Below are 18,573 nucleotides of genomic sequence, written 5' to 3'. Positions count from 1 at the left end.
TGATATAATATGCTCAATCCAAAATCGTTCTGGTTTGCATTCGCTAGCATGGCTAACTCCGCTAGAGGGCGATATGGAGTAATCAGACATGTTCCTGGAGTAAGTGTCATTGACGACCGATGCAGGTGTTCTGAGGAGGTAATTAAACGAAAACAACTTTACACTTTGGAAATTGAGCTAAAGCTCTGTCACAACCTGTGAAACCCTCACTATTCAACGCAACCCAACTTTTACAAGCTGCAAGTAACAGCACGGTTTGTTTTATCAGTATTTTCTGTGATTTAAATTCCCCAAACCGCGTGTTTTAAAGTTAAAATTAAATGCACAAGCCACATTTAGCTAGCTCGTGCTTTTTTTTTTTTTTTGCAACGCTACAGAGTATAATGCCTGTATTTGTATGATTACCTTCTTGCGACAGAAAATATTGAGCAAAATTCAATTTTATTAGACTTTTTTGGCAGCAAAGGTTCAGTAAATTAGTCCGTAGCGAACTTATTTCTTTTTCCAAACGATGCATTTCGAGAGATGTTTAGACTGATATTTTTCTTTCCATAATAGTTCTTGTGGGGAAAATGGTCACAATATATTCCATCAAAAATAAATGAGGCTTGTCTTATTGAACATTTTGATAGAAACTAATGCTAGGATGTAATTTTTAGCTGGGATGGGTGGGGGAAGAGGGTCATGATCCCCCTTCCAAATAATCAGAACAATAAAACAATCATGCAACAATTCCAGAAAATTTTAGTTTAAATTGACTTGAGTGAATAAAAACGTGATATTCTTCAATTGTCTCAACAGCCAGTGAAATAGTTGCATTCAGTCATTTGGTAATGTAACCACGATTATATGTACGTACTTAAATACCGAACACAAAAGTGTGTTTTGAGGGCACAAGTAGCCTATATGTTCTGTGTGGACACTTGGGATGTCAAAAGGATTGAAAAATGAAATATCAATTATGAAATGTATGTGGTAACAATATTTTATTGCAAAAGTATTGATACTAAGTTATGTATTTGTTTTTGTTTTTGCACACGTCACTAGAAATTTGTTGTCATATTGTAAATTTTATTTTGCACTACTCTTGATAGTAATGGTAATGTTTTTTTTTTGTTTGGTTTTTTTTGCATTTTCTTAACTCATTGGCTGCCAGTGACGGTGCTAAAGATCCAATACATTAGAAGTGGATGGGTTGGCAGGCAGTGAATGAGTGTATGTTCATTCGCTGCCTGCTCTTCCAGTTAAAATGGACTGGACATTTACTAGTGGCAAACTCCTTTTAATTCATAGCAGAAGGATGATTGGACGCCACATTATTTGACTATCATTGCCAATGGCCACTCTGTCATTGCAGCCATTTGCCATAATCCAAAAAGTTCATTTTATTTCTTATTAATGCACACTCAGTACCCCTTCTTGACAGAAAAAAAACCCGAATGTAGAAATTTTTGCAAATTTATTAAAGAAAAACTGAAATATGAAAAGGTCATAAGTAGGCATGGGCCGGTATGAGATTGACAGTATGATAACCTTAAGCAAAAATATCACGGTTTCACGGTATTGCAATTAAAGGTCGAAAATGTGTTACTTTGAGATCTGGTTTTTAAAAAAACAAACAAAAAACATTTTTCCTTTGAACAGGATTTTTATTTTTCAAAACAAATTGGAACATATAAGTATAATGTTAAGTTAATATACATTGAAAAAAAAAAAAAAAACATTACTGAAATATTCTAAATAAAATTAAAATGAATGCAGTCCTTTAGGTGAGCCTAAAACCACAGCCATAGCTACCCATTATTACCATCAGAACAAAAATAACTGAATTACAGTGGGGCAAATAAGTACAGTATTTAGTTAACCACCAATTGTGCAAGTTCTCCTACTTGACAAGATTAAAGAGGCCTTTAATTGTCAACATGGGTAAACCTCAATCATGACAGACAGAATGTGGAAAAAACTGAAAATCACATTGTTTGATTTTTAAAGAATTTATTTCCAAATTAGAGTGGAAAATAAGGTTTTGGTCACCTACAAACAAGCAAGATTTCTGGTTGTCAAAAAGGTCTAACTTCTTCTGACGAGGCCTCACTCGTTACCTGTATTAATGGCACCTGTTTTAACTCACTATCGGTATAAAAAACACCTGTCCACAACCTCCGTCAGTCACACTCCAAACTCCACTATGGCCAAGACCAAAGAGCTGTCGAAGGACACCAGAGACAAAATTGTAGACCTGCACCAGGCTGGGAAGACTGAATCTGCAATAGGTAAAACGCTTGGTGTAAAGAAATCAACTGTGGGAGCAATTATTACAAAATGGAAGACATACAAGACCACTGATAATCTCCCTCGATCTGGGGCTCCATGCAAGATCTCACCCCGTGGCGTCAAAATGATTACAAGAACGGTGAGCAAAAATCCCACAACCATACAGGGGGACCTAGTGAATGACCTACAGAGAGCTGGGACCACAATAACAAAGGCTACGATCAGTAACACAATGCGCCGCCAGGGACTCAAATCCTGCACTGCCAGACGTGTCCCCCTGCTGAAGAAAGTACACGTCCAGGCCCGTCTGCGGTTCGCTAGAGAGCATTTGGATGATCCAGAAGAGGACTGGGAGAATGTGTTATGGTCAGATGAAACCAAAATAGAACTTTTTGGTAGAAACACAGGTTCTCGTGTTTGGAGGAGAAAGAATACTGAATTGCTTTCGAAGAACACCATACCCGCTGTGAAGCATGGGGGTGAAAACATCATGCTTTGGGGCTGTTTTTCTGCAAAGGGACCAGGGCGACCGATCTGTGTAAAGGAAAGAATGAATGGGGCCATGTATCGAGACAATTTGAGTGAAAATCTCCTTCTATCAGCAAGGGCATTGAAGATGAGACGTGGTTGGGTCTTTCAGCATGACAATGATCCCAAACACACAGCCAGGGCAACAAAGGAGTGGCTTCGTAAGAAGCATTTCAAGGTCCTGGAGTGGCCTAGCCAGTCTCCAGATCTCAACCCGATAAAAATATGTGGAGGGAGTTGAGAGTCCGTGTTGCCCAAAGAAAGCCCCAAAACATCACTGCTATAGAGGAGATCTGCATGGAGGAATGGGCCAAAATACCAGCAACAGTGTGTGAAAAGCTTGTGAACAGTTACAGAAAACGTTTGGCCTCCATTATTGCCAACAAAGGGCACATAACAAAGTATTGAGATGAACTTTTGGTATTGACCAAATACTTATTTTCCACCATGATTTGCAAATAAATTCTTTAAAAATCAAACAATGTGTTTTTCAGTTTTTTCCCCACATTGTTTCTCATGGTTGAGGTTTACCCATGTTGACAATTACAGGCCTCTCCAATATTTTCAAGTGGGAGAACTTGCACAATTAGTGGTTGACTAAATACTTATTTTCCCCACTTTATGTTCCATAAAAAGCACGTGTGTATGACTCGTATCATGTTTACATTATACACACACTCTTTCTCAACACATAGTTGCCAGAGAGAAAAAAAAAAACACGTTTTCCCACCGCTAGACACACTAAACACACTGGAGTTCTCTTGTAGCTGGTGGGAATAATGCAACAAGTTTTTCACACTTGGATTTGGTGATCCGTTGCCACTCTTCCTTGCAGATCCTCACCAGTTCTGTCAGGTTGGATGGTGAAGGTTGGTGGACAGCTATTTTGAGGTCTCTCCAGAGATGCTCAATCAGGTTTAGGTCAGGTCTGTGGCTGGGCCAGTCATGAACGGTCGCAGAGTTGTTCTGAAGCCACTAATTTGTTATTTTAGTTGTGTGCTTCGGGTCTATGTCTTGTTCAGAGGTGAACCTTTGGCCCAGTCTGAGGTCCTGAGCACTCTGTAAGAGGTCTTCCTCCAGAATATATCTGTATTTGTCCACATTCATCTTTCCTTCAATTGCAACCAGTAGTCCTGTCCCTACAGCTGAAAAACACCCCCACAACATGATTCTCCCACCATGATTTTTCACTGTACCGATTGTAATGGGCAGGTGATGATCAGTGCCTGGTTTTCTACACATATTGCTTAAAATTTACACCAAAAAGTTTCATCTTGGTCTCACCATACCAGAAAATCTTTTTTTCCATAGTCTGGGAGTCAATCATGTGTTTTTTTTGGCAAACTCTGTTAGCTTTCATGTGTCTTGCACTGAAGAGAGGCTTCCATCGAGCCACTCAGCCATAAAGCCTCGACTGCTGAAGGGCTGCAGTGATAGTTGACTTTGTGGAACTTTCTCCCATTTCCTTACTGCATCTCTGGAGCTCAGCTACATTGATCTGATCTGATCTTGATTGTTCTTATTTAACTCTCTTGCCAAGGCTCTTCTCCCACAATTGGTCAGTTTGGCTGAGCGGCCAGGTCTAGGAAGAGTTGTTGTCATCCCAAATGTCTTTCATTTGAGGATTTTGGAGGCCACTTTGCTCCTAGGAGTGTTGAGTGCTGTAGAAATTATTTTGTAACCTTGGCCAGGTCTTTGTCTTGCCACAATTCTGTCTTTGAGCTCCTTGAGCAGTTCCTTTGTCTCATTTTCTCTGACATATAATGTGAGCTGTAAGCTCTTATATAGACAGGTGTGTGCTTTTCCTAATCAAGTCCAATCAGTTTTTTTTAAACACAGATGGACTTCAATAAAGGAGCAGAACCATCTCAAGGAAGATCAGAAGAAATTGACAGCATGTGATTTAAATATAAAGGTTGCTGAAATGGGTCTGAATTAGGGGTGTGAAAAATATTGAAATGGTAATATATCGTGATACTTTGTATCCCAAAAGGTTATCGATATGCTCCTGCCAAGAATCGAGACATATCATTTTAAAAAGGTGACGATATCTAAAATAAAAATGAACCGATAAGTTGGTACCAAAATCTTCCACCATAATAGTGTTTCAGTTAACTCTAAGGCTGCGTTTAGACTGGGAACGTTCGTTCATTCGAAGCCAGAGCAATCATAGTCATTTTTTCCGATTTTCAGGGCATTTACAGGTCACCTGCTGTTCATTTTAGGGCATTTACAGGTCATTTTCTTTTGAGTTTGAGTCTCTGCCTATTCATTTGGGTGATTCCCATGTCACTTCCTGTTCTGTAACTCAAACAGAAAGAGAGCCATAAAATACCCCAAAATCAACAGGAAAATGACCTTAACCCTTTAACACCTAAGCCTATTTTGGCTGAATTTGCATGCATTTGATGTTGCCTTTATATTTCAAAGAAAAAATTGTTTACAATGGCCAAATTGGCTCCCTTTTTTCAGGACACCTTGAACTTCATGTCTAAACTGTTGTTTTCTTCACTGACCAATTATAATCCACATTTTGGACCCAAAAAGACAAAAAAATCCCCAAATCTTTTTTCAAAATTTGTAATGTTGACGTCCCATTGACAACCAAACATGCTCGACCAACCGTTTTGAAGCTTGATAATATTTATTCAACTTGTTAGGATAAATATTCAATAGAAAGAAATAAGATTGAATAGTTTTATGTTTGACAATTCAACACAAACAGCAGGTATGGTCATAGGCGTTTTTGGCCTTTACACATACTATGGTCAAAACAGTCTATATAGTGTGCAAAATAGTGAGAATTTTTTTTTATATATATAATCTAACACAAAAAGGGTTAGGAAGATATCTCTTTGTGAAGTTAGGTGTTGTACCCATCACCTTATCAAAAGTATATACGTACATGCAATCAAGCTTCTCGCACACACATCTACATAAAAATTGAAAAGATGATAGTGAAGAAAAAATATATATAACATTGAAAAAAAAGTATTTTAAAAAATATTGACAAGTAGTTCAATTCAAAATTTCCAGGCATGCGACCCAATGAAGTTTTTTTTTTTGTCTTTTTCTTTTGCGCACTCAATAAAGCTTCTTCTTGAACAGGTCACGGAGCTGCGTCACACACAACGTCACACAGCCTACTCTTTCGCCGTTTGCGCGCTACTGTCACTTCTGCTCGCCGAGACGCCGATTCATCAGAGGAAAACAACGACAAATACGACTCATCTTCTTCCTTGAGTTAATGAAATAATGCATTAGCTTGCACTAAATGTAGTTTTAGATTCATTCTGCACGTTTCAAAGTCGCTCGCTCAAACCAACCGGTGTTGTGCATTTTTCGGCACGACACCGGCCGCTGCTTGCTTCGCATGCCTCCCTTTCAATAGTTGGCGCCTCGCTCGGAAATTTATTAAAAATTATAACATTCGGTTCGTCCTTCCTGACATCACAACGACTCTTGGGATAAGTAGTCTTTTGTGCTGCTTTCGCTTTTGAAAAAGGACAAGAAATGATGGAAATATGGAGATGGATACATGGTCCATGCAGCATTTTAATGCATATTTATGAGTGCAATAAAACTATAAAACTCAAATGACATTATCTCCCGTTTTTCTTGGCCGATTGACTTCAAATAAAAACTGGTGTGGACATCAACTTCCGCACTTTCTAACGAGACCAACCAGCAGCACGTGGGTGATGTAATTACTGTGTGACGAAGCTTCAAAGATGACATGCGTAAACGCGTCGCTGCAGACACGTTCGGTGTTAAAGGGTTAAATGGCCCAAAATTACCTCATTGCCTGCCATTGGCTGCCACTACCGGCCTTAGACGTTCAGTCCATTTGAAGTGTGAGGGATGTCAGCGAATAAACGAATGCTCATTCGCTGCCACCCTCCCAGTTCAAATGGATTGGACGTCTACAAGTGATACTCATTCCAATTCACAGCAGAAGCTTGTTTTTCTGTTCATTCGTTGTTTGTAGAATATCCTAGAATGATTTCTTGACCAATGTATCGATAATCGCCACATCATCAGATCATCGTTATCGTGAGCTTTGTATCGCAAATTGTATCGTATCGTGAGGTACCAAGAGGTTCCCACTCCTAATCTGAATACTTATGAACATACAGTATGATATTTCAGATTTTTTTTGATTTGCAAAAATTTCTACATTGTTTTCTGTCAAGATGGCGTGATGAGTGTTCATAAATTTGAAATACTTTTTTTAATTTGGCAAATGGCTGCAATGACACAGTGTAAAATTTCATGGGATCTGAATACTTTCTGTACCTACTGTATATTTACCTGATCATAATACCCGCCCCAATGTTAAGCATGAAGTTACGCCCTTAAACAAATTTATGTCTGTGTCATCAAATATTCTGCGTCAGTGTTTGGAACACTTAACATTTTATTTTCTTGAAATAGTCATCAACGATGAACGGCAGCAGTCCGAACTATCCCCTTGCCTCTCTGTATGTTGGGGACCTGCATTCAGATGTTACAGAGGCCATGCTGTACCAGAAGTTTTCTCCTGCTGGACCAATCATGTCAATCCGTGTGTGTCGGGATATTATTACCCGGAGATCCTTGGGTTATGCCTACATAAACTTCCAGCAACCAGCGGATGGTGGAGTACCTTTTTATAAATGTTTTTTTCTACTAGTGTATTCAGTGAAAAATGAAGTTGGCACTTTTTATTTTATCACCATTCAGATGGCCATGTTCTCTGTTGTCATATTTAAAACCTAGAAAAAGTTCGACTTGCTAAAATTATCTAATAACCTTTTTGACGTCACCCACATATAGGTGAAGCAAAATGTCTTATGTGAACTAGTGGTCTTTAAGCGAGGTTTGCAGTGCTGATGCAACATTTAAACTTGCGGTCGCTTAAATGGTTGCTGCTTCTTTTCACGCACCGAAAGCCAAATGTCGTTCCAGCTTTGTCTGTAAATATTCCCAACATTGTCTCAGTGAAGCAGCAAGTAACAGTAATGTAGACGCACGGTCTCTATGTCGGCAAGAAATCCCAAAATGAACCTCGCATCTAAAGAAGAGTACAGCCCTGAGGTCATCGTGTATGACAGAAGTCCCTAATGTCTCAGGCCAAAAATAAATCTTGAATTCAAGTGGTTGTAGATGAAATAAGACTTCCTCAATGGACTTAATGCAAATATATGTATTGTACGTAAGGATTCTAAAGCTGACTCTAAGCAGTGAGTATTTTTCGCCATTTGATTCAAATGTTTTCTTGTCTTTTAGCGGAGTGTGCTCTGGATACAATGAACTACGACATTCTCAAGGGCCGCCCAATCCGAATAATGTGGTCTCAACGCGACCCAGGCCTCAGGAAGTCTGGTGTGGGCAACATCTTTATCAAGAACATGGATGATTCTATTGACAACAAGGCATTGTATGATACTTTCTCAGCCTTCGGCAATATTTTGTCCTGCAAGGTGAGTACTGGTGTTTTGAGAGCTGTTTGTTGCACGCCACGAGTGCAAGTTGAGATGCTCGAAGTGTTGATATGTTTGCTGTAGGTTGTCTGTGATGAGAAAGGCTCAAAAGGCTACGGCTTTGTTCACTTTGACACCCAGGAAGCTGCGAACCGTGCCATTAATACCATGAACGGAATGCTGCTGAATGATAGAAAAGTGTGAGTACATCATTCATTCATTCATTCAATATTTCAATATTGATATGTTCTTAGAAATTATAAGGCAGTATGATTACTTGAGGTTATTCAGAGAAGCATAAGATACTAAAATATGCATTTAAGATATTACTGACTTAGATTTAGCAGATTTTTCGGTCCATTTTGCTTGGTTAGGGAACGCAAACTGATGGAATAAGGCACCACAATGACCAGTTTCTTTTGGGACAAATGCCAGCTCTCTCCCTGTCTATCAATCAGTGAATTGGTAGGATCTCTTAACAGATTGGTTGTATTGGTGATAACGTACAAGCTAATGTAATTTGTTAATGTCAGGGATTACTCTGGGAATAATATTACTCATGCCAAAGTAAGAAGTAATCCTCCAAGTAGTAACTTGAGTACTGGCAAGTGACTTCATTTTTTTAAAAAATCACAAATGTAAAAATACAAAAAATGTAAAACTATACCGTATATCTATTTAGCATACGATTGAGTACTTTTTTACAATTGTAGACAAAGACGACTAATTGAGAAGTTGGCCTGTCATTTCATCAGAATCAGTTCAACTAAATTTGTTTATCACCACATTTTCCACCCATAGTTATGGCTGAAATCACTCAGGTGATTTGAAGTTCTGCTCTGAGACCCCCATTCTGGCCAAATTTCAAAATTGTCCTATATGCATGTGTGATACATCATTGGAAAGCTTAATATCTCAATTTTCTGGGGGAAGGAAAATTTTGAACAGGAGGCCATTTAAAAAAAAAAAAATTAAACCGCAAAACCCTAACTGGAGGCGAGAGCACGCGAGAGCAGAATTAAAGACGCCATGATTTTAACGAGATATTATCACGTACTTACCTCGTTTCAATCCAAAAACTCCATGTAGCATGTATCAAGTGTCAAGACACAGATTTGAATGGCCACAGCCAGATTTTTGGGGGATTTTATGGGTGAAACATGGTAATATAACAAGGGTAGCGTTGCAGAAATCGCAGACATCAAAGAGTGGTCAAGATGTTCTTTTTCATATATTTACCCTTTTAAAAGTTTTCAAAAAAATTTTTTTTTTTTTTTTTTTGGATCGATTATTCATCATCTAACATATCGGAAAAAAATGGGACAGTAACAAAAAAATACAATTAAGCGACAGTTATGAGGTAGATATCCGTGACTTTTTTTTACAGACACCATTTTTTTCATTGTGACGTAATTTGTTTAAAAGTTGAAAATATGCGAGTGAAATTTTTTTTTAAGGTTTTTTTTTTTTCTTTTCCCAAAACAAAATATTAGACACCAATTCATGATTCTAAGCTAAAATTACATTTAGATTAATAAATATAATTAATTACCTTCATTTTATGGCTGGGTTAAAACAAAAGCGGTTGCGCGACGTCTGTAAACAGGGGTTTCCAGGGCAAAACGGACAAATTAAAAATAGTTTGGGGGCTTAATGCTCCACAAATCTGCAATTGCAGCATATAGACCTATTGTTCTATCAAACGCAACAGTTGTTTTGGCTTAAAATACAGCAGTTTATTTTAAAGAGGAGTAGAAACGGCTTTTTCAGTCTTGTCTGTGTTTTCCGCCAAATGCTAGTTGTGGCAAATGCAGGGTAAATACTGTACATGTTCCAGGTTGTAATGTTTGAGAGCGATCATTATATTAATTTTGCCAACAGCAGAGGGCGGTATTGGACCAAATTTCATCCCACTAAGATAAACGAAAAGGGAAGAATCTATGATACATCAGAAAAACAACAACATTTTAGTTCCTCCCTGAAATACAAGTAACAAGTAGTTGGTCCCCAACTTTGTAGACGGAAAAAGTATCAGTAAAAGTGCCTGTGTGTTCGTCGTTTCATATGCCAAATTATGACACTCTTACCTAAAAACCTTGAGAAACATTTAAATGCCTTGAGGAACATTTAAATGCCTTATTACTAAACTTCATTTTGATTGTGGTGAGGAACATTTAAATGCCTTATTACAAAACTTCATTTTGATTGTGGTGATGTCTGCAGTTTTGTCGGCCACTTCAAGTCCCGCAAGGACAGAGAGCAGGAGTTTGGCACCAAAGCGGTGAAATTCACTAATGTCTATGTTAAAAACTTTGGTGAAGACTACACTGATGACAACCTGAAATTTGTCTTTTCTGAATTCGGTAAGAATCAATGTTCAAATCCGTTTCTTGCCAGAACAAAATGAAGGAAATCTTGTGATGTGAAATAATTTTGAGCTCTTCCTACTAGGGAGGACTCTTAGTGTGTGTGTGATGAAGGATGAGCGAGGTCGTTCGCGTGGATTCGGATTTGTAAACTATGCGAATCACGAAGATGCGCAAAAGGTAGCTTCAAAGTTCGTCCAAGATTTACTTTCTCAGGGAATGTTGCACTATGACTAGATGATGAAAAGTGAAGTCCATTTAGTGAGTCATGTTGATGACACCTTCTATACTGTATTTGCTAGGCAGTCGATGAGATGAATGGGAAGGAACTCAATGGGAAGTGCCTTTATGTCGGACGGGCTCAGAAGCGGCTGGAACGTCAAGGAGAGCTTAAGCGCAAGTTTGACCAGATCAAACTGGACCGAATCCAACGTTATCAGGTGACATAAACAGCAATAGAATTTTTTTGTAGGCCTTGGCAATAAATAGTTTTTTATGAATTAGTCCGTGTTTATATTGCGAATGATTAAAAAAAATAATTTATTGGGAGTTTTTGTTGTTGTTTGCCAAAGGGAAAACCAAGAACCGCTTTTCTGTCTTTTTTTTTTTTTTTTAGAAAATAGAGGGAGACTCACAGGTCAAATTTTTGATGTGAGAGAAGAGAATTTTTTTTTTTTTTAAAATTTTTAAGCCATATCGCCCAGCCCTAGTTTCAACAGTCTGGCTTACTCAGATGCAAGTTGCGTCTGTGTGTCAGCGATTGTGGACTCATTGTACCTTCGTTTGCCCTTGCTCTTGCTATTGAAGGGGCAAAAAAATTGAATGTGGATTTTTGAAGGAACATTTTTTTATTTTAAGGCCACAGAACACTCAAATGTCTCTTCTCTCCTTCTCTATTGTAGTTGATGTTGCATACATTTGTCCATTGAATGAAGGCACAAATTTATCTTTTGCAGGGTGTTAATCTGTATGTGAAGAATTTAGACGACAGCATAGATGATGAGAAACTCAGGAAGGAGTTTTCACCCTACGGCACTATAACAAGTGCAAAGGTATGTGCCCACGATACAAATTTTTTAAAAGTTATCTGTTCCTTTAAAGTTAAACGCAAGGGAGAAAAAATACATACAATATACTGTATAATGTAAGTCCCATTTTTAATGGGGAAAATGCTCGCTATATTGAAACCAGCACACAGGCTGGTTGTGGGTGAACAACACTACTCTCAGTAACGATGCTATAACCAATTACCCATCAACCTTTGTGAGTGGAACAGTCACTACAAACAGTCTCTACAATAAAAATACAATGGAGAACAACCGGCTGACTAGGTGTAAAGTATATTAACGTAACACATTCGGCTAGCGTTACATGACACATAAACAACGAAATGAGGCGAGATCTATAAACTCAACCACTGGTTTCCCAGATCTGTAAAAGATGTGATCGAGATCTGTTTCAAGGGAGGAACCTTAAAAAAATATACAGCTGTTGATTGGACTTTGGCTCTTCACGTCACACTCGCAGAAACATCGTTTCTTGTCCAGAAAAGCTTTAAGTGTCGTTCTTTGCGCCTCTTTTAATGAGGAAATTAAGTGTGTATAAGACAGAATTGGGAAATTTACCTATTTACAAAACCTTCCTGGTCACGTCTGCAGCTACCACCTCTTTCCCCTGATTGGCTTGCAATCAGAGGGGGACCAATCCACATTAAGCCACATTATGACATTGGTTGCAGACGAGCAAAAACATAGTTTCATGTCAAGAAAAGCTTTTTGTGACGTTCTTTCCTCTCTTAATGAGGAAATTGAGTGTGCGTGTTTCCGACAAAGCTTCAGAAAATGGAACTATCTACGAGAACCGCTTTGCACGCTGACCTTGTTTTCAACCAGATACTTGCTTCCTGGTCAGGTCTGAAGCTCCTGTCTTTCTCCTGATCGGCTCAAACATCAGACGACCGGGGAAGTGGTTGGACAGTTTAGGTTTGCTAGACTGTACTGCATGATGAATCAATGAATCAGGAAGTACTGTCTCGCTTGCATGACTATAGAAAAGTTATGATTAATGAGAAATGAATGCTAGTTTTGTCAGCCTGTTTGTTTTTCAATACGGAGTAGCAATTACCTAGCTTTTAGTCAATTTGCTTTTGGTATAACTAACAGTTTTGCTACAAACTGAAGAAAACAAGCACAAGTGTGCTAATACAGGCTGAAGGCTGTGACAAAGAGCGTGAATACCTTCTACTTGCCAAAACCTATTAGGTCTGCAGTTACCGTATTGGCCCGAATATAAGACGGCCCTGATTATAAGATGAACCCCTCTTTTTCAAGACTCAAGTTTGAAAAAAGACTTTTTGAACACCAAATTAATTTTTATACAGAAAATAATTACAGTACATCCGAAACAAATGATTATAACAATATATTTGAGAGAAAAAGCATGCTATTTTGCCTCATTCAAATCTTAATATCTTTACATTTAAATATGTAAACTAAAGTGCAATCACATTCGTAAATGAATGGCTTCTGGTTTTTTAAATAAAGTAAATAAACCAATGTAATGTGATAAAACAACAAAATTGCAATAACTGCATTAAACATCAAAGTGAAGTCTAACTAACTGTAGTCTTGAAACAAATTTGAATAAGGAAAAACATTGCAATAAAATAATGCAAACTGGTTAAACTTGAGAGTAGCTGAGATCTGTCATGACAGAACATCGCTTCAATGATATCTGGCCCATTTAGCGTCGTGAATGGGTATAATGTCTAGACCGCAAATATAAGACGACCCCCACTTTTTCAGTCTTATTTCAATGCAAAAAACACAGTCTTATATTCGGGCCAATACGGTAATTCAGGTCTGATACAAAAATTCAATGTTATCCGCCCACAAATTACAGAGGAATAGATTAAAATAAGTATACACATCCCACAACACCACCACCATCATGAGCAGTGACTTAACAGGACTTCATCATGTAAAAATAGGCATGAGGTATCGCTGTATATGAAACCCATCATGGAATAACAATCCTTCATAGTAGTTGAGATTGTGCTAATTTCTCTCGTCACTTGCAGGTCATGACCGACGGCTCGCAAAGCAAAGGATTTGGCTTCGTCTGCTTTTCTTCACCCGAGGAAGCAACAAAAGCCGTAACTGAGATGAATGGAAGAATCATTGCCACTAAGCCTCTGTATGTGGCATTGGCTCAGCGACGGGAGGAGCGAAAAGCCATCCTCACCAATAAGTACATGCAGCGACTGGCCACCCTGAGGAGCATGGCCAATCCAATCATTGACTCGTACCATCAGACCAGTTACTACATGACTGTGCCGCCGGTAGGTGACATCATTTTTTGCTATTTCTGATTGTTGTCTTGCAAAATACAGTATATATTTTACAAGGCTGGGAACTTAAGACTATAATCATGTGTTTCTGGGGATTTTAGCTGTGAATTTTGTTTTAATCATTTCATTTGAAATTAAAATTTATTTTACAGGCTACTACACGTCCCATGTATGAGCACAATACCGTCAGCAACATGAGATCAGTGCCTCGCTGGACGGGACAGCCGCCAAGAGCGCAGGGTGAAGAAATAACTCTGGGTTTTGACCATGCGGATTTATTGAAACTGAAAAGGTTAGTTTTGACATAAGTGGTATTGCCCATCTTTTGTCAGGTTCATACTCAACCCAATATGTCAGTGGCTCTACCCCTCGCCGTGCCTCCTCTTCCATTGCCACTGTGAGACAGGCTTCCACCCAGGCTCCACGGATTGCCTGTTCCACACAAAAGACAAGTCAGTCCAGCATCCGATGCACGGCTGGATGGCACAATGACAAAACAGATCATCTTGTATCTTTATTTAGATAACATTGGAACCCAGACTATGTGTGGGCGGGCCGACCTTTCCGGTGTATCCAGGAGTAGTCAATTTAAATACTCCTCGGCGGTGAGGAACCCTCAGCAGGTCATTTCTGTGCCCGTAACCATGAACAGACTGCAGGTACTTAAATTCTGATGAATACCAAAATTTACATGAAAGATCAGAAAGGTATTCCTTTAAGCATGTCATGTGAAAACTTGGAGGAAGTTAAGAGGAAGTTAACACTGAGATAAGTCCAAACCATCCATTTCAAAAGGAAAACAACTCGTTCACACCTGTAAACCTAACCTGCCTCCGAGCAGGCTTTGTATCCTAAATCCTAAAAAGTAAAAAAAAAAACAGCATAACAAATGTTTTGCGGTCTTGTTGGTACGCCATGTCATGATTTGCTGAGCATAGCTGTTTCCAAGTAATTTTGACTGCATCACTCATATCTCACGTGGTGAGAGAGTCAGTTGAGGGACTTTTTTTTTTTTTTTTTTGTTCATTGATCCATCCATCTTTATTTATTTTTTTTTATGTTAAAATTCAGTGTTCTACTGCAATTAACGTGGCATGTTTCCATGGGAAATCTACATATCAGGGCTTTGCTGATGTCATTTAGGCTACGTTCACACCATAGGGCGTAATTCCCAATTTGGATATGTTTGATCAATTACGATGTTTGTGTATTTTTAGCTCTAGTTCACAATGCAAAAACAGATACGACTCACAGGTGAATGGAATGCATTTGTGATGTAACATGCGCAATTCCATGTGCACTATAACAAAATATCATCACGTGTCTCCGCTGTCACAATTTTGTGGCTGTTTTGAGGATTTTGTGCTACCGGAGCCAACAATTTCTGCATATTCTTTCGCATCTGTTGTTTTTGTCAAACAGTGATGTTTATTACATGTTCAGACATAGGTTGCGTGCATATGGATTGCGTTCCTGCTGCAGAGGCATTGTTTGGGCTACGTTCACACTGTGGGTCAATTCAAGATTTCTTTGCCCATATCTGACATCTGATTTTTTTTCCCTTCATGCAGCATCACAGTCCAATGCTGATTTTTTTTCTTTTCAAATCTGACTTTGGATCATTTGTATTTGGCTAAAAATTTGTCATCCATCCAACACGTCTCGGATAAAAATCCATACCTGAATGAATGAGACCCATGCACCATCACATGACCGTTATTCATCAAACATACAACAGACGCGTAGAAGAAGCTGTAGAAAATACATTTTCCTTGATACCGCACATGAAGCACTCAGGTTAAAAAATTGCTTGGCTCCGGTCATAAAATCTTATTTATTTGAAAACTCATTTCCAAAAACACTGCGATACGTGATTGTTTCACACTGTGCATGCATTTAATGTCAAAAATGCATTTCCTTCACACTGCGGGTTGCACATATTTGTGCTACAGAAAAAAAATTGGAATGAACAAAAAAATCTGAATTGCGCATCACGCCATGCGGTGTGAGCTTACCTTTAGATATGACTTACAGTGGGGCAAATAAGTATTTAGTCAACCACCAATTGTGCAAATTCTCCTACTTGAAAAGATTAGAGAGGCCTGTAATTGCCAACATGGGTAAACCTCAACCACGAGAGACAGAATGTGGAAAAAAAAAAGGAAATCACATTGTTTGATTTTTAAAGAATTTATTTGCAAATAATGGTGCAAAATAAGTATTTGGTAGATACCAAAAGTTCATCAATACTTTGTTATGTACCCTTTGTTGGCAATAATGGAGGTCAAACGTTTTCTGTAACTCTTCACTTGGTGTAAAGAAACTGGGGGAGCAATTATTAGAAAATGGAAGCCATACAAGAACACTGATAATCTCCCTCGATCTGGGGCTCCATGCACGATCTCACCCCGTGGCGTCAAAATGATAACAAGAACTGTGAGCAAAAATCCCAAAACCACACGGGGAGACCTATTGAATGACCTACAGAGAGCTGGGACCACAGTAACAAAGGCTACTATCAGTAACACAATGCGCCGCCAGGGACTCAAATGCTGCACTGCCAGACGTGTCCCCCTGCTGAACCCAGTACACGTCCAGGCTCGTCTGCGGTTCGCTAGAGAGCATTTGGATGATCCAGAAGAGGACTGGGAGAATGTGTTATGGTCAGATGAAACCAAAATAGAACTTTTTGGTAGAAACACAGGTTCTCGTGTTTGGAGGAGAAAGAATACTGAATTGCATCCGAAGAACACCATACACACTGTGAAGCATAGGGGTGGAAACATCATGCTTTGGAGCTGTTTTTCTGCAAAGGTACCAGGACGACTGATCTGTGTAAAGGAAAGAATGAATGAGGCCATATATAGAGATTTTGAGTGAAAATCTCCTTCCATCAGCAAGGGCATTGAAGATGAGACGTGACTGGGTCTTTCAGCATGACAACTGATCCCAACCACACAGCCAGGGCAAGAAAGGAGTGGTTTCGTAGGAAGCATTTCAAGGTCCTGGAGTGGCCTAGCCAGTCTCCAGATCTCAACCCCATAGGAAATCTGTTGAGGGAGTTGAAAGTCCGTGTTGCCCAACAACAGCCCCAAAACATCACTGCTCTCGAGGAGATCTGCATGGAGGAATGGGCCAAAATACCAGCAACCGTGTGTGAAAAGCTTGTGAAGAGTTACAGAAAACGTTTGGTCTCTGTTATTGCCAACAAAGGGTACATAACAAAGTATTGAGATGAACTTTTAGTATTGACCAAATACTTATTTTCCACCATGATTTGTAAATAAATTCTTTAAAATTCAAACAATGTGATTTTTTTTTTGTTTTCCACATTGTCTCCCATGGTTGAGGTTTACCCTTGTTGACAATTACAGGCCTCTCTAATATTTTCTAGTGGGAGAACTTGCACAATTGGTGGTTGACTAAATTCTTATTTGCCCCACTGTATATCCACATAATAAAGTTGTTTTTAAAAAATCGGGTGTTGACTGCTGACCACACTTTGCCAGTTCAGGGGAATTTAACTCAATGGCTGCGATTCATATCAATGGATATCGTATCCAAATTACTCAAGTGATTAGAGTTGTGAGCTTGATTTAGGAATTATACCCACAAGTAAATGCACTATTCTAGTGCTGTTTTTTCCATTGTCTCAGTATGTTGCTTGTTGTAAATGTTTAACATTTCCTCAGGTTGTTCCTGCCCCCGTGATGGAGCAGCCCATGCATGCACAAAGCACGGAGCCACTCACCACCTCAATGTTGGCTACTGCTCCACTTGTAGACCAGAAGCAGCTTTTTGGTATGTATTTGTTGACTACATTTAGTACTAATCCTAAGAGATGGATTGAGGTTAGCATGTTGGCTTGGCCCTCAACAAACATTCCAGTTTCCCATAAATGACCCAAGTTTCAAATGGCCTGTTGTCTGAATGTTATTTCAATACATATTTAATAACATTGTGTTGATACAGGTGAGCGTCTGTATCCTCTGATCCATGCCCTTCATCCAAAATTGGCTGGAAAAATCACTGGAATGCTTCTTGAGATTGACAATTCTGAGCTGCTGCACATGCTGGAGTCATCAGAGTCCCTCCACTCCAAGGCAAAAGTCCATAGTTAAATATGCTTTGTGATTAGGTGTGAAAATTAAGTCTATACATATTTTTGTACATTTTGAATCAGGTGGATGAAGCAATTGCTGTCCTTCAAGCCCACCGTGTTAAAGTCGGCTCTCCCAAAAAGTGAGGTCAGTATTCATTTGATTGAGTCCAGTGTTGTTCTCACATAATAAATGTTAACTTTTCAATTGCCATATGCATTTGTGGGCATCAATTGAATGTTATTCAACGTGATGTCAGTTTCTTGAAAATTCAATTGAAATTCATTTTTATTTCCCCAGACTGACAATTTCCTGGGAAGGAGTGAAATTGATTTGAGAAATGGAAAATGTTTGTGGCTATAACTGGAAAAAACGATTTGAAGCGGTTTTGTTCCTCTTTGTGATATCTTTTGTTAGAAAATAAAGTTCACGATATAGGCATTAAACCAGTCTCGATTCATTTCAACATGGCACTGTGGTCTTAAAACCTATGC

General features: G+C 38.9%; 1 protein-coding gene across 5 annotated transcripts; it reads left to right on the top strand.

The window, feature by feature from the left end:
- Window positions 1–33: 33 nt before the first annotated feature.
- Window positions 34–18,525, top strand: LOC130908673 (embryonic polyadenylate-binding protein-like). 5 transcript variants are annotated; one of them, XM_057824379.1, is made up of 16 exons: window positions 34–138; window positions 7,237–7,438; window positions 8,071–8,264; window positions 8,406–8,464; window positions 10,488–10,627; window positions 10,716–10,810; window positions 10,933–11,070; window positions 11,587–11,682; window positions 13,710–13,970; window positions 14,132–14,271; window positions 14,337–14,431; window positions 14,502–14,638; window positions 17,672–17,780; window positions 17,952–18,082; window positions 18,163–18,226; window positions 18,380–18,525. In XM_057824379.1, exons 1-15 carry the CDS (start codon window positions 49–51, stop codon window positions 18,223–18,225), a joined length of 1,950 nt encoding a protein of 649 aa, XP_057680362.1. In that variant the 5' UTR covers window positions 34–48; the 3' UTR covers window position 18,226; window positions 18,380–18,525. The 5 variants fall into 5 exon arrangements, 4 of the variants coding, with proteins under 4 accessions (XP_057680362.1, XP_057680354.1, XP_057680345.1 ...); XM_057824371.1 differs by having other exon boundaries at window positions 8,349–8,464; window positions 14,132–14,219; window positions 14,312–14,431; XM_057824362.1 differs by having other exon boundaries at window positions 8,349–8,464.
- Window positions 18,526–18,573: the final 48 nt, after the last annotated feature.

Source organism: Corythoichthys intestinalis, chromosome 2 (genome assembly GCF_030265065.1).
Source record: "Corythoichthys intestinalis isolate RoL2023-P3 chromosome 2, ASM3026506v1, whole genome shotgun sequence".
NCBI lineage: Eukaryota > Metazoa > Chordata > Actinopteri > Syngnathiformes > Syngnathidae > Corythoichthys > Corythoichthys intestinalis.
Note: the sequence above shows the minus strand (reverse complement) of the source record. Positions and strands in the feature narration are given on the sequence as shown.

Coding starts and splice junctions, on each gene's coding strand:
- LOC130908673 (XM_057824362.1), top strand. CDS start 49: ATGGCTAACTCCGCTAGAGGGCGATATGGAGTAATCAGACATGTTCCT. Junction 8,265..8,348: donor GCAATATTTTGTCCTGCAAG/GTGAGTACTGGT, acceptor TGTTTGCTGTAG/GTTGTCTGTGATGAGAAAGG. Junction 17,781..17,951: donor AGACCAGAAGCAGCTTTTTG/GTATGTATTTGT, acceptor GTGTTGATACAG/GTGAGCGTCTGTATCCTCTG.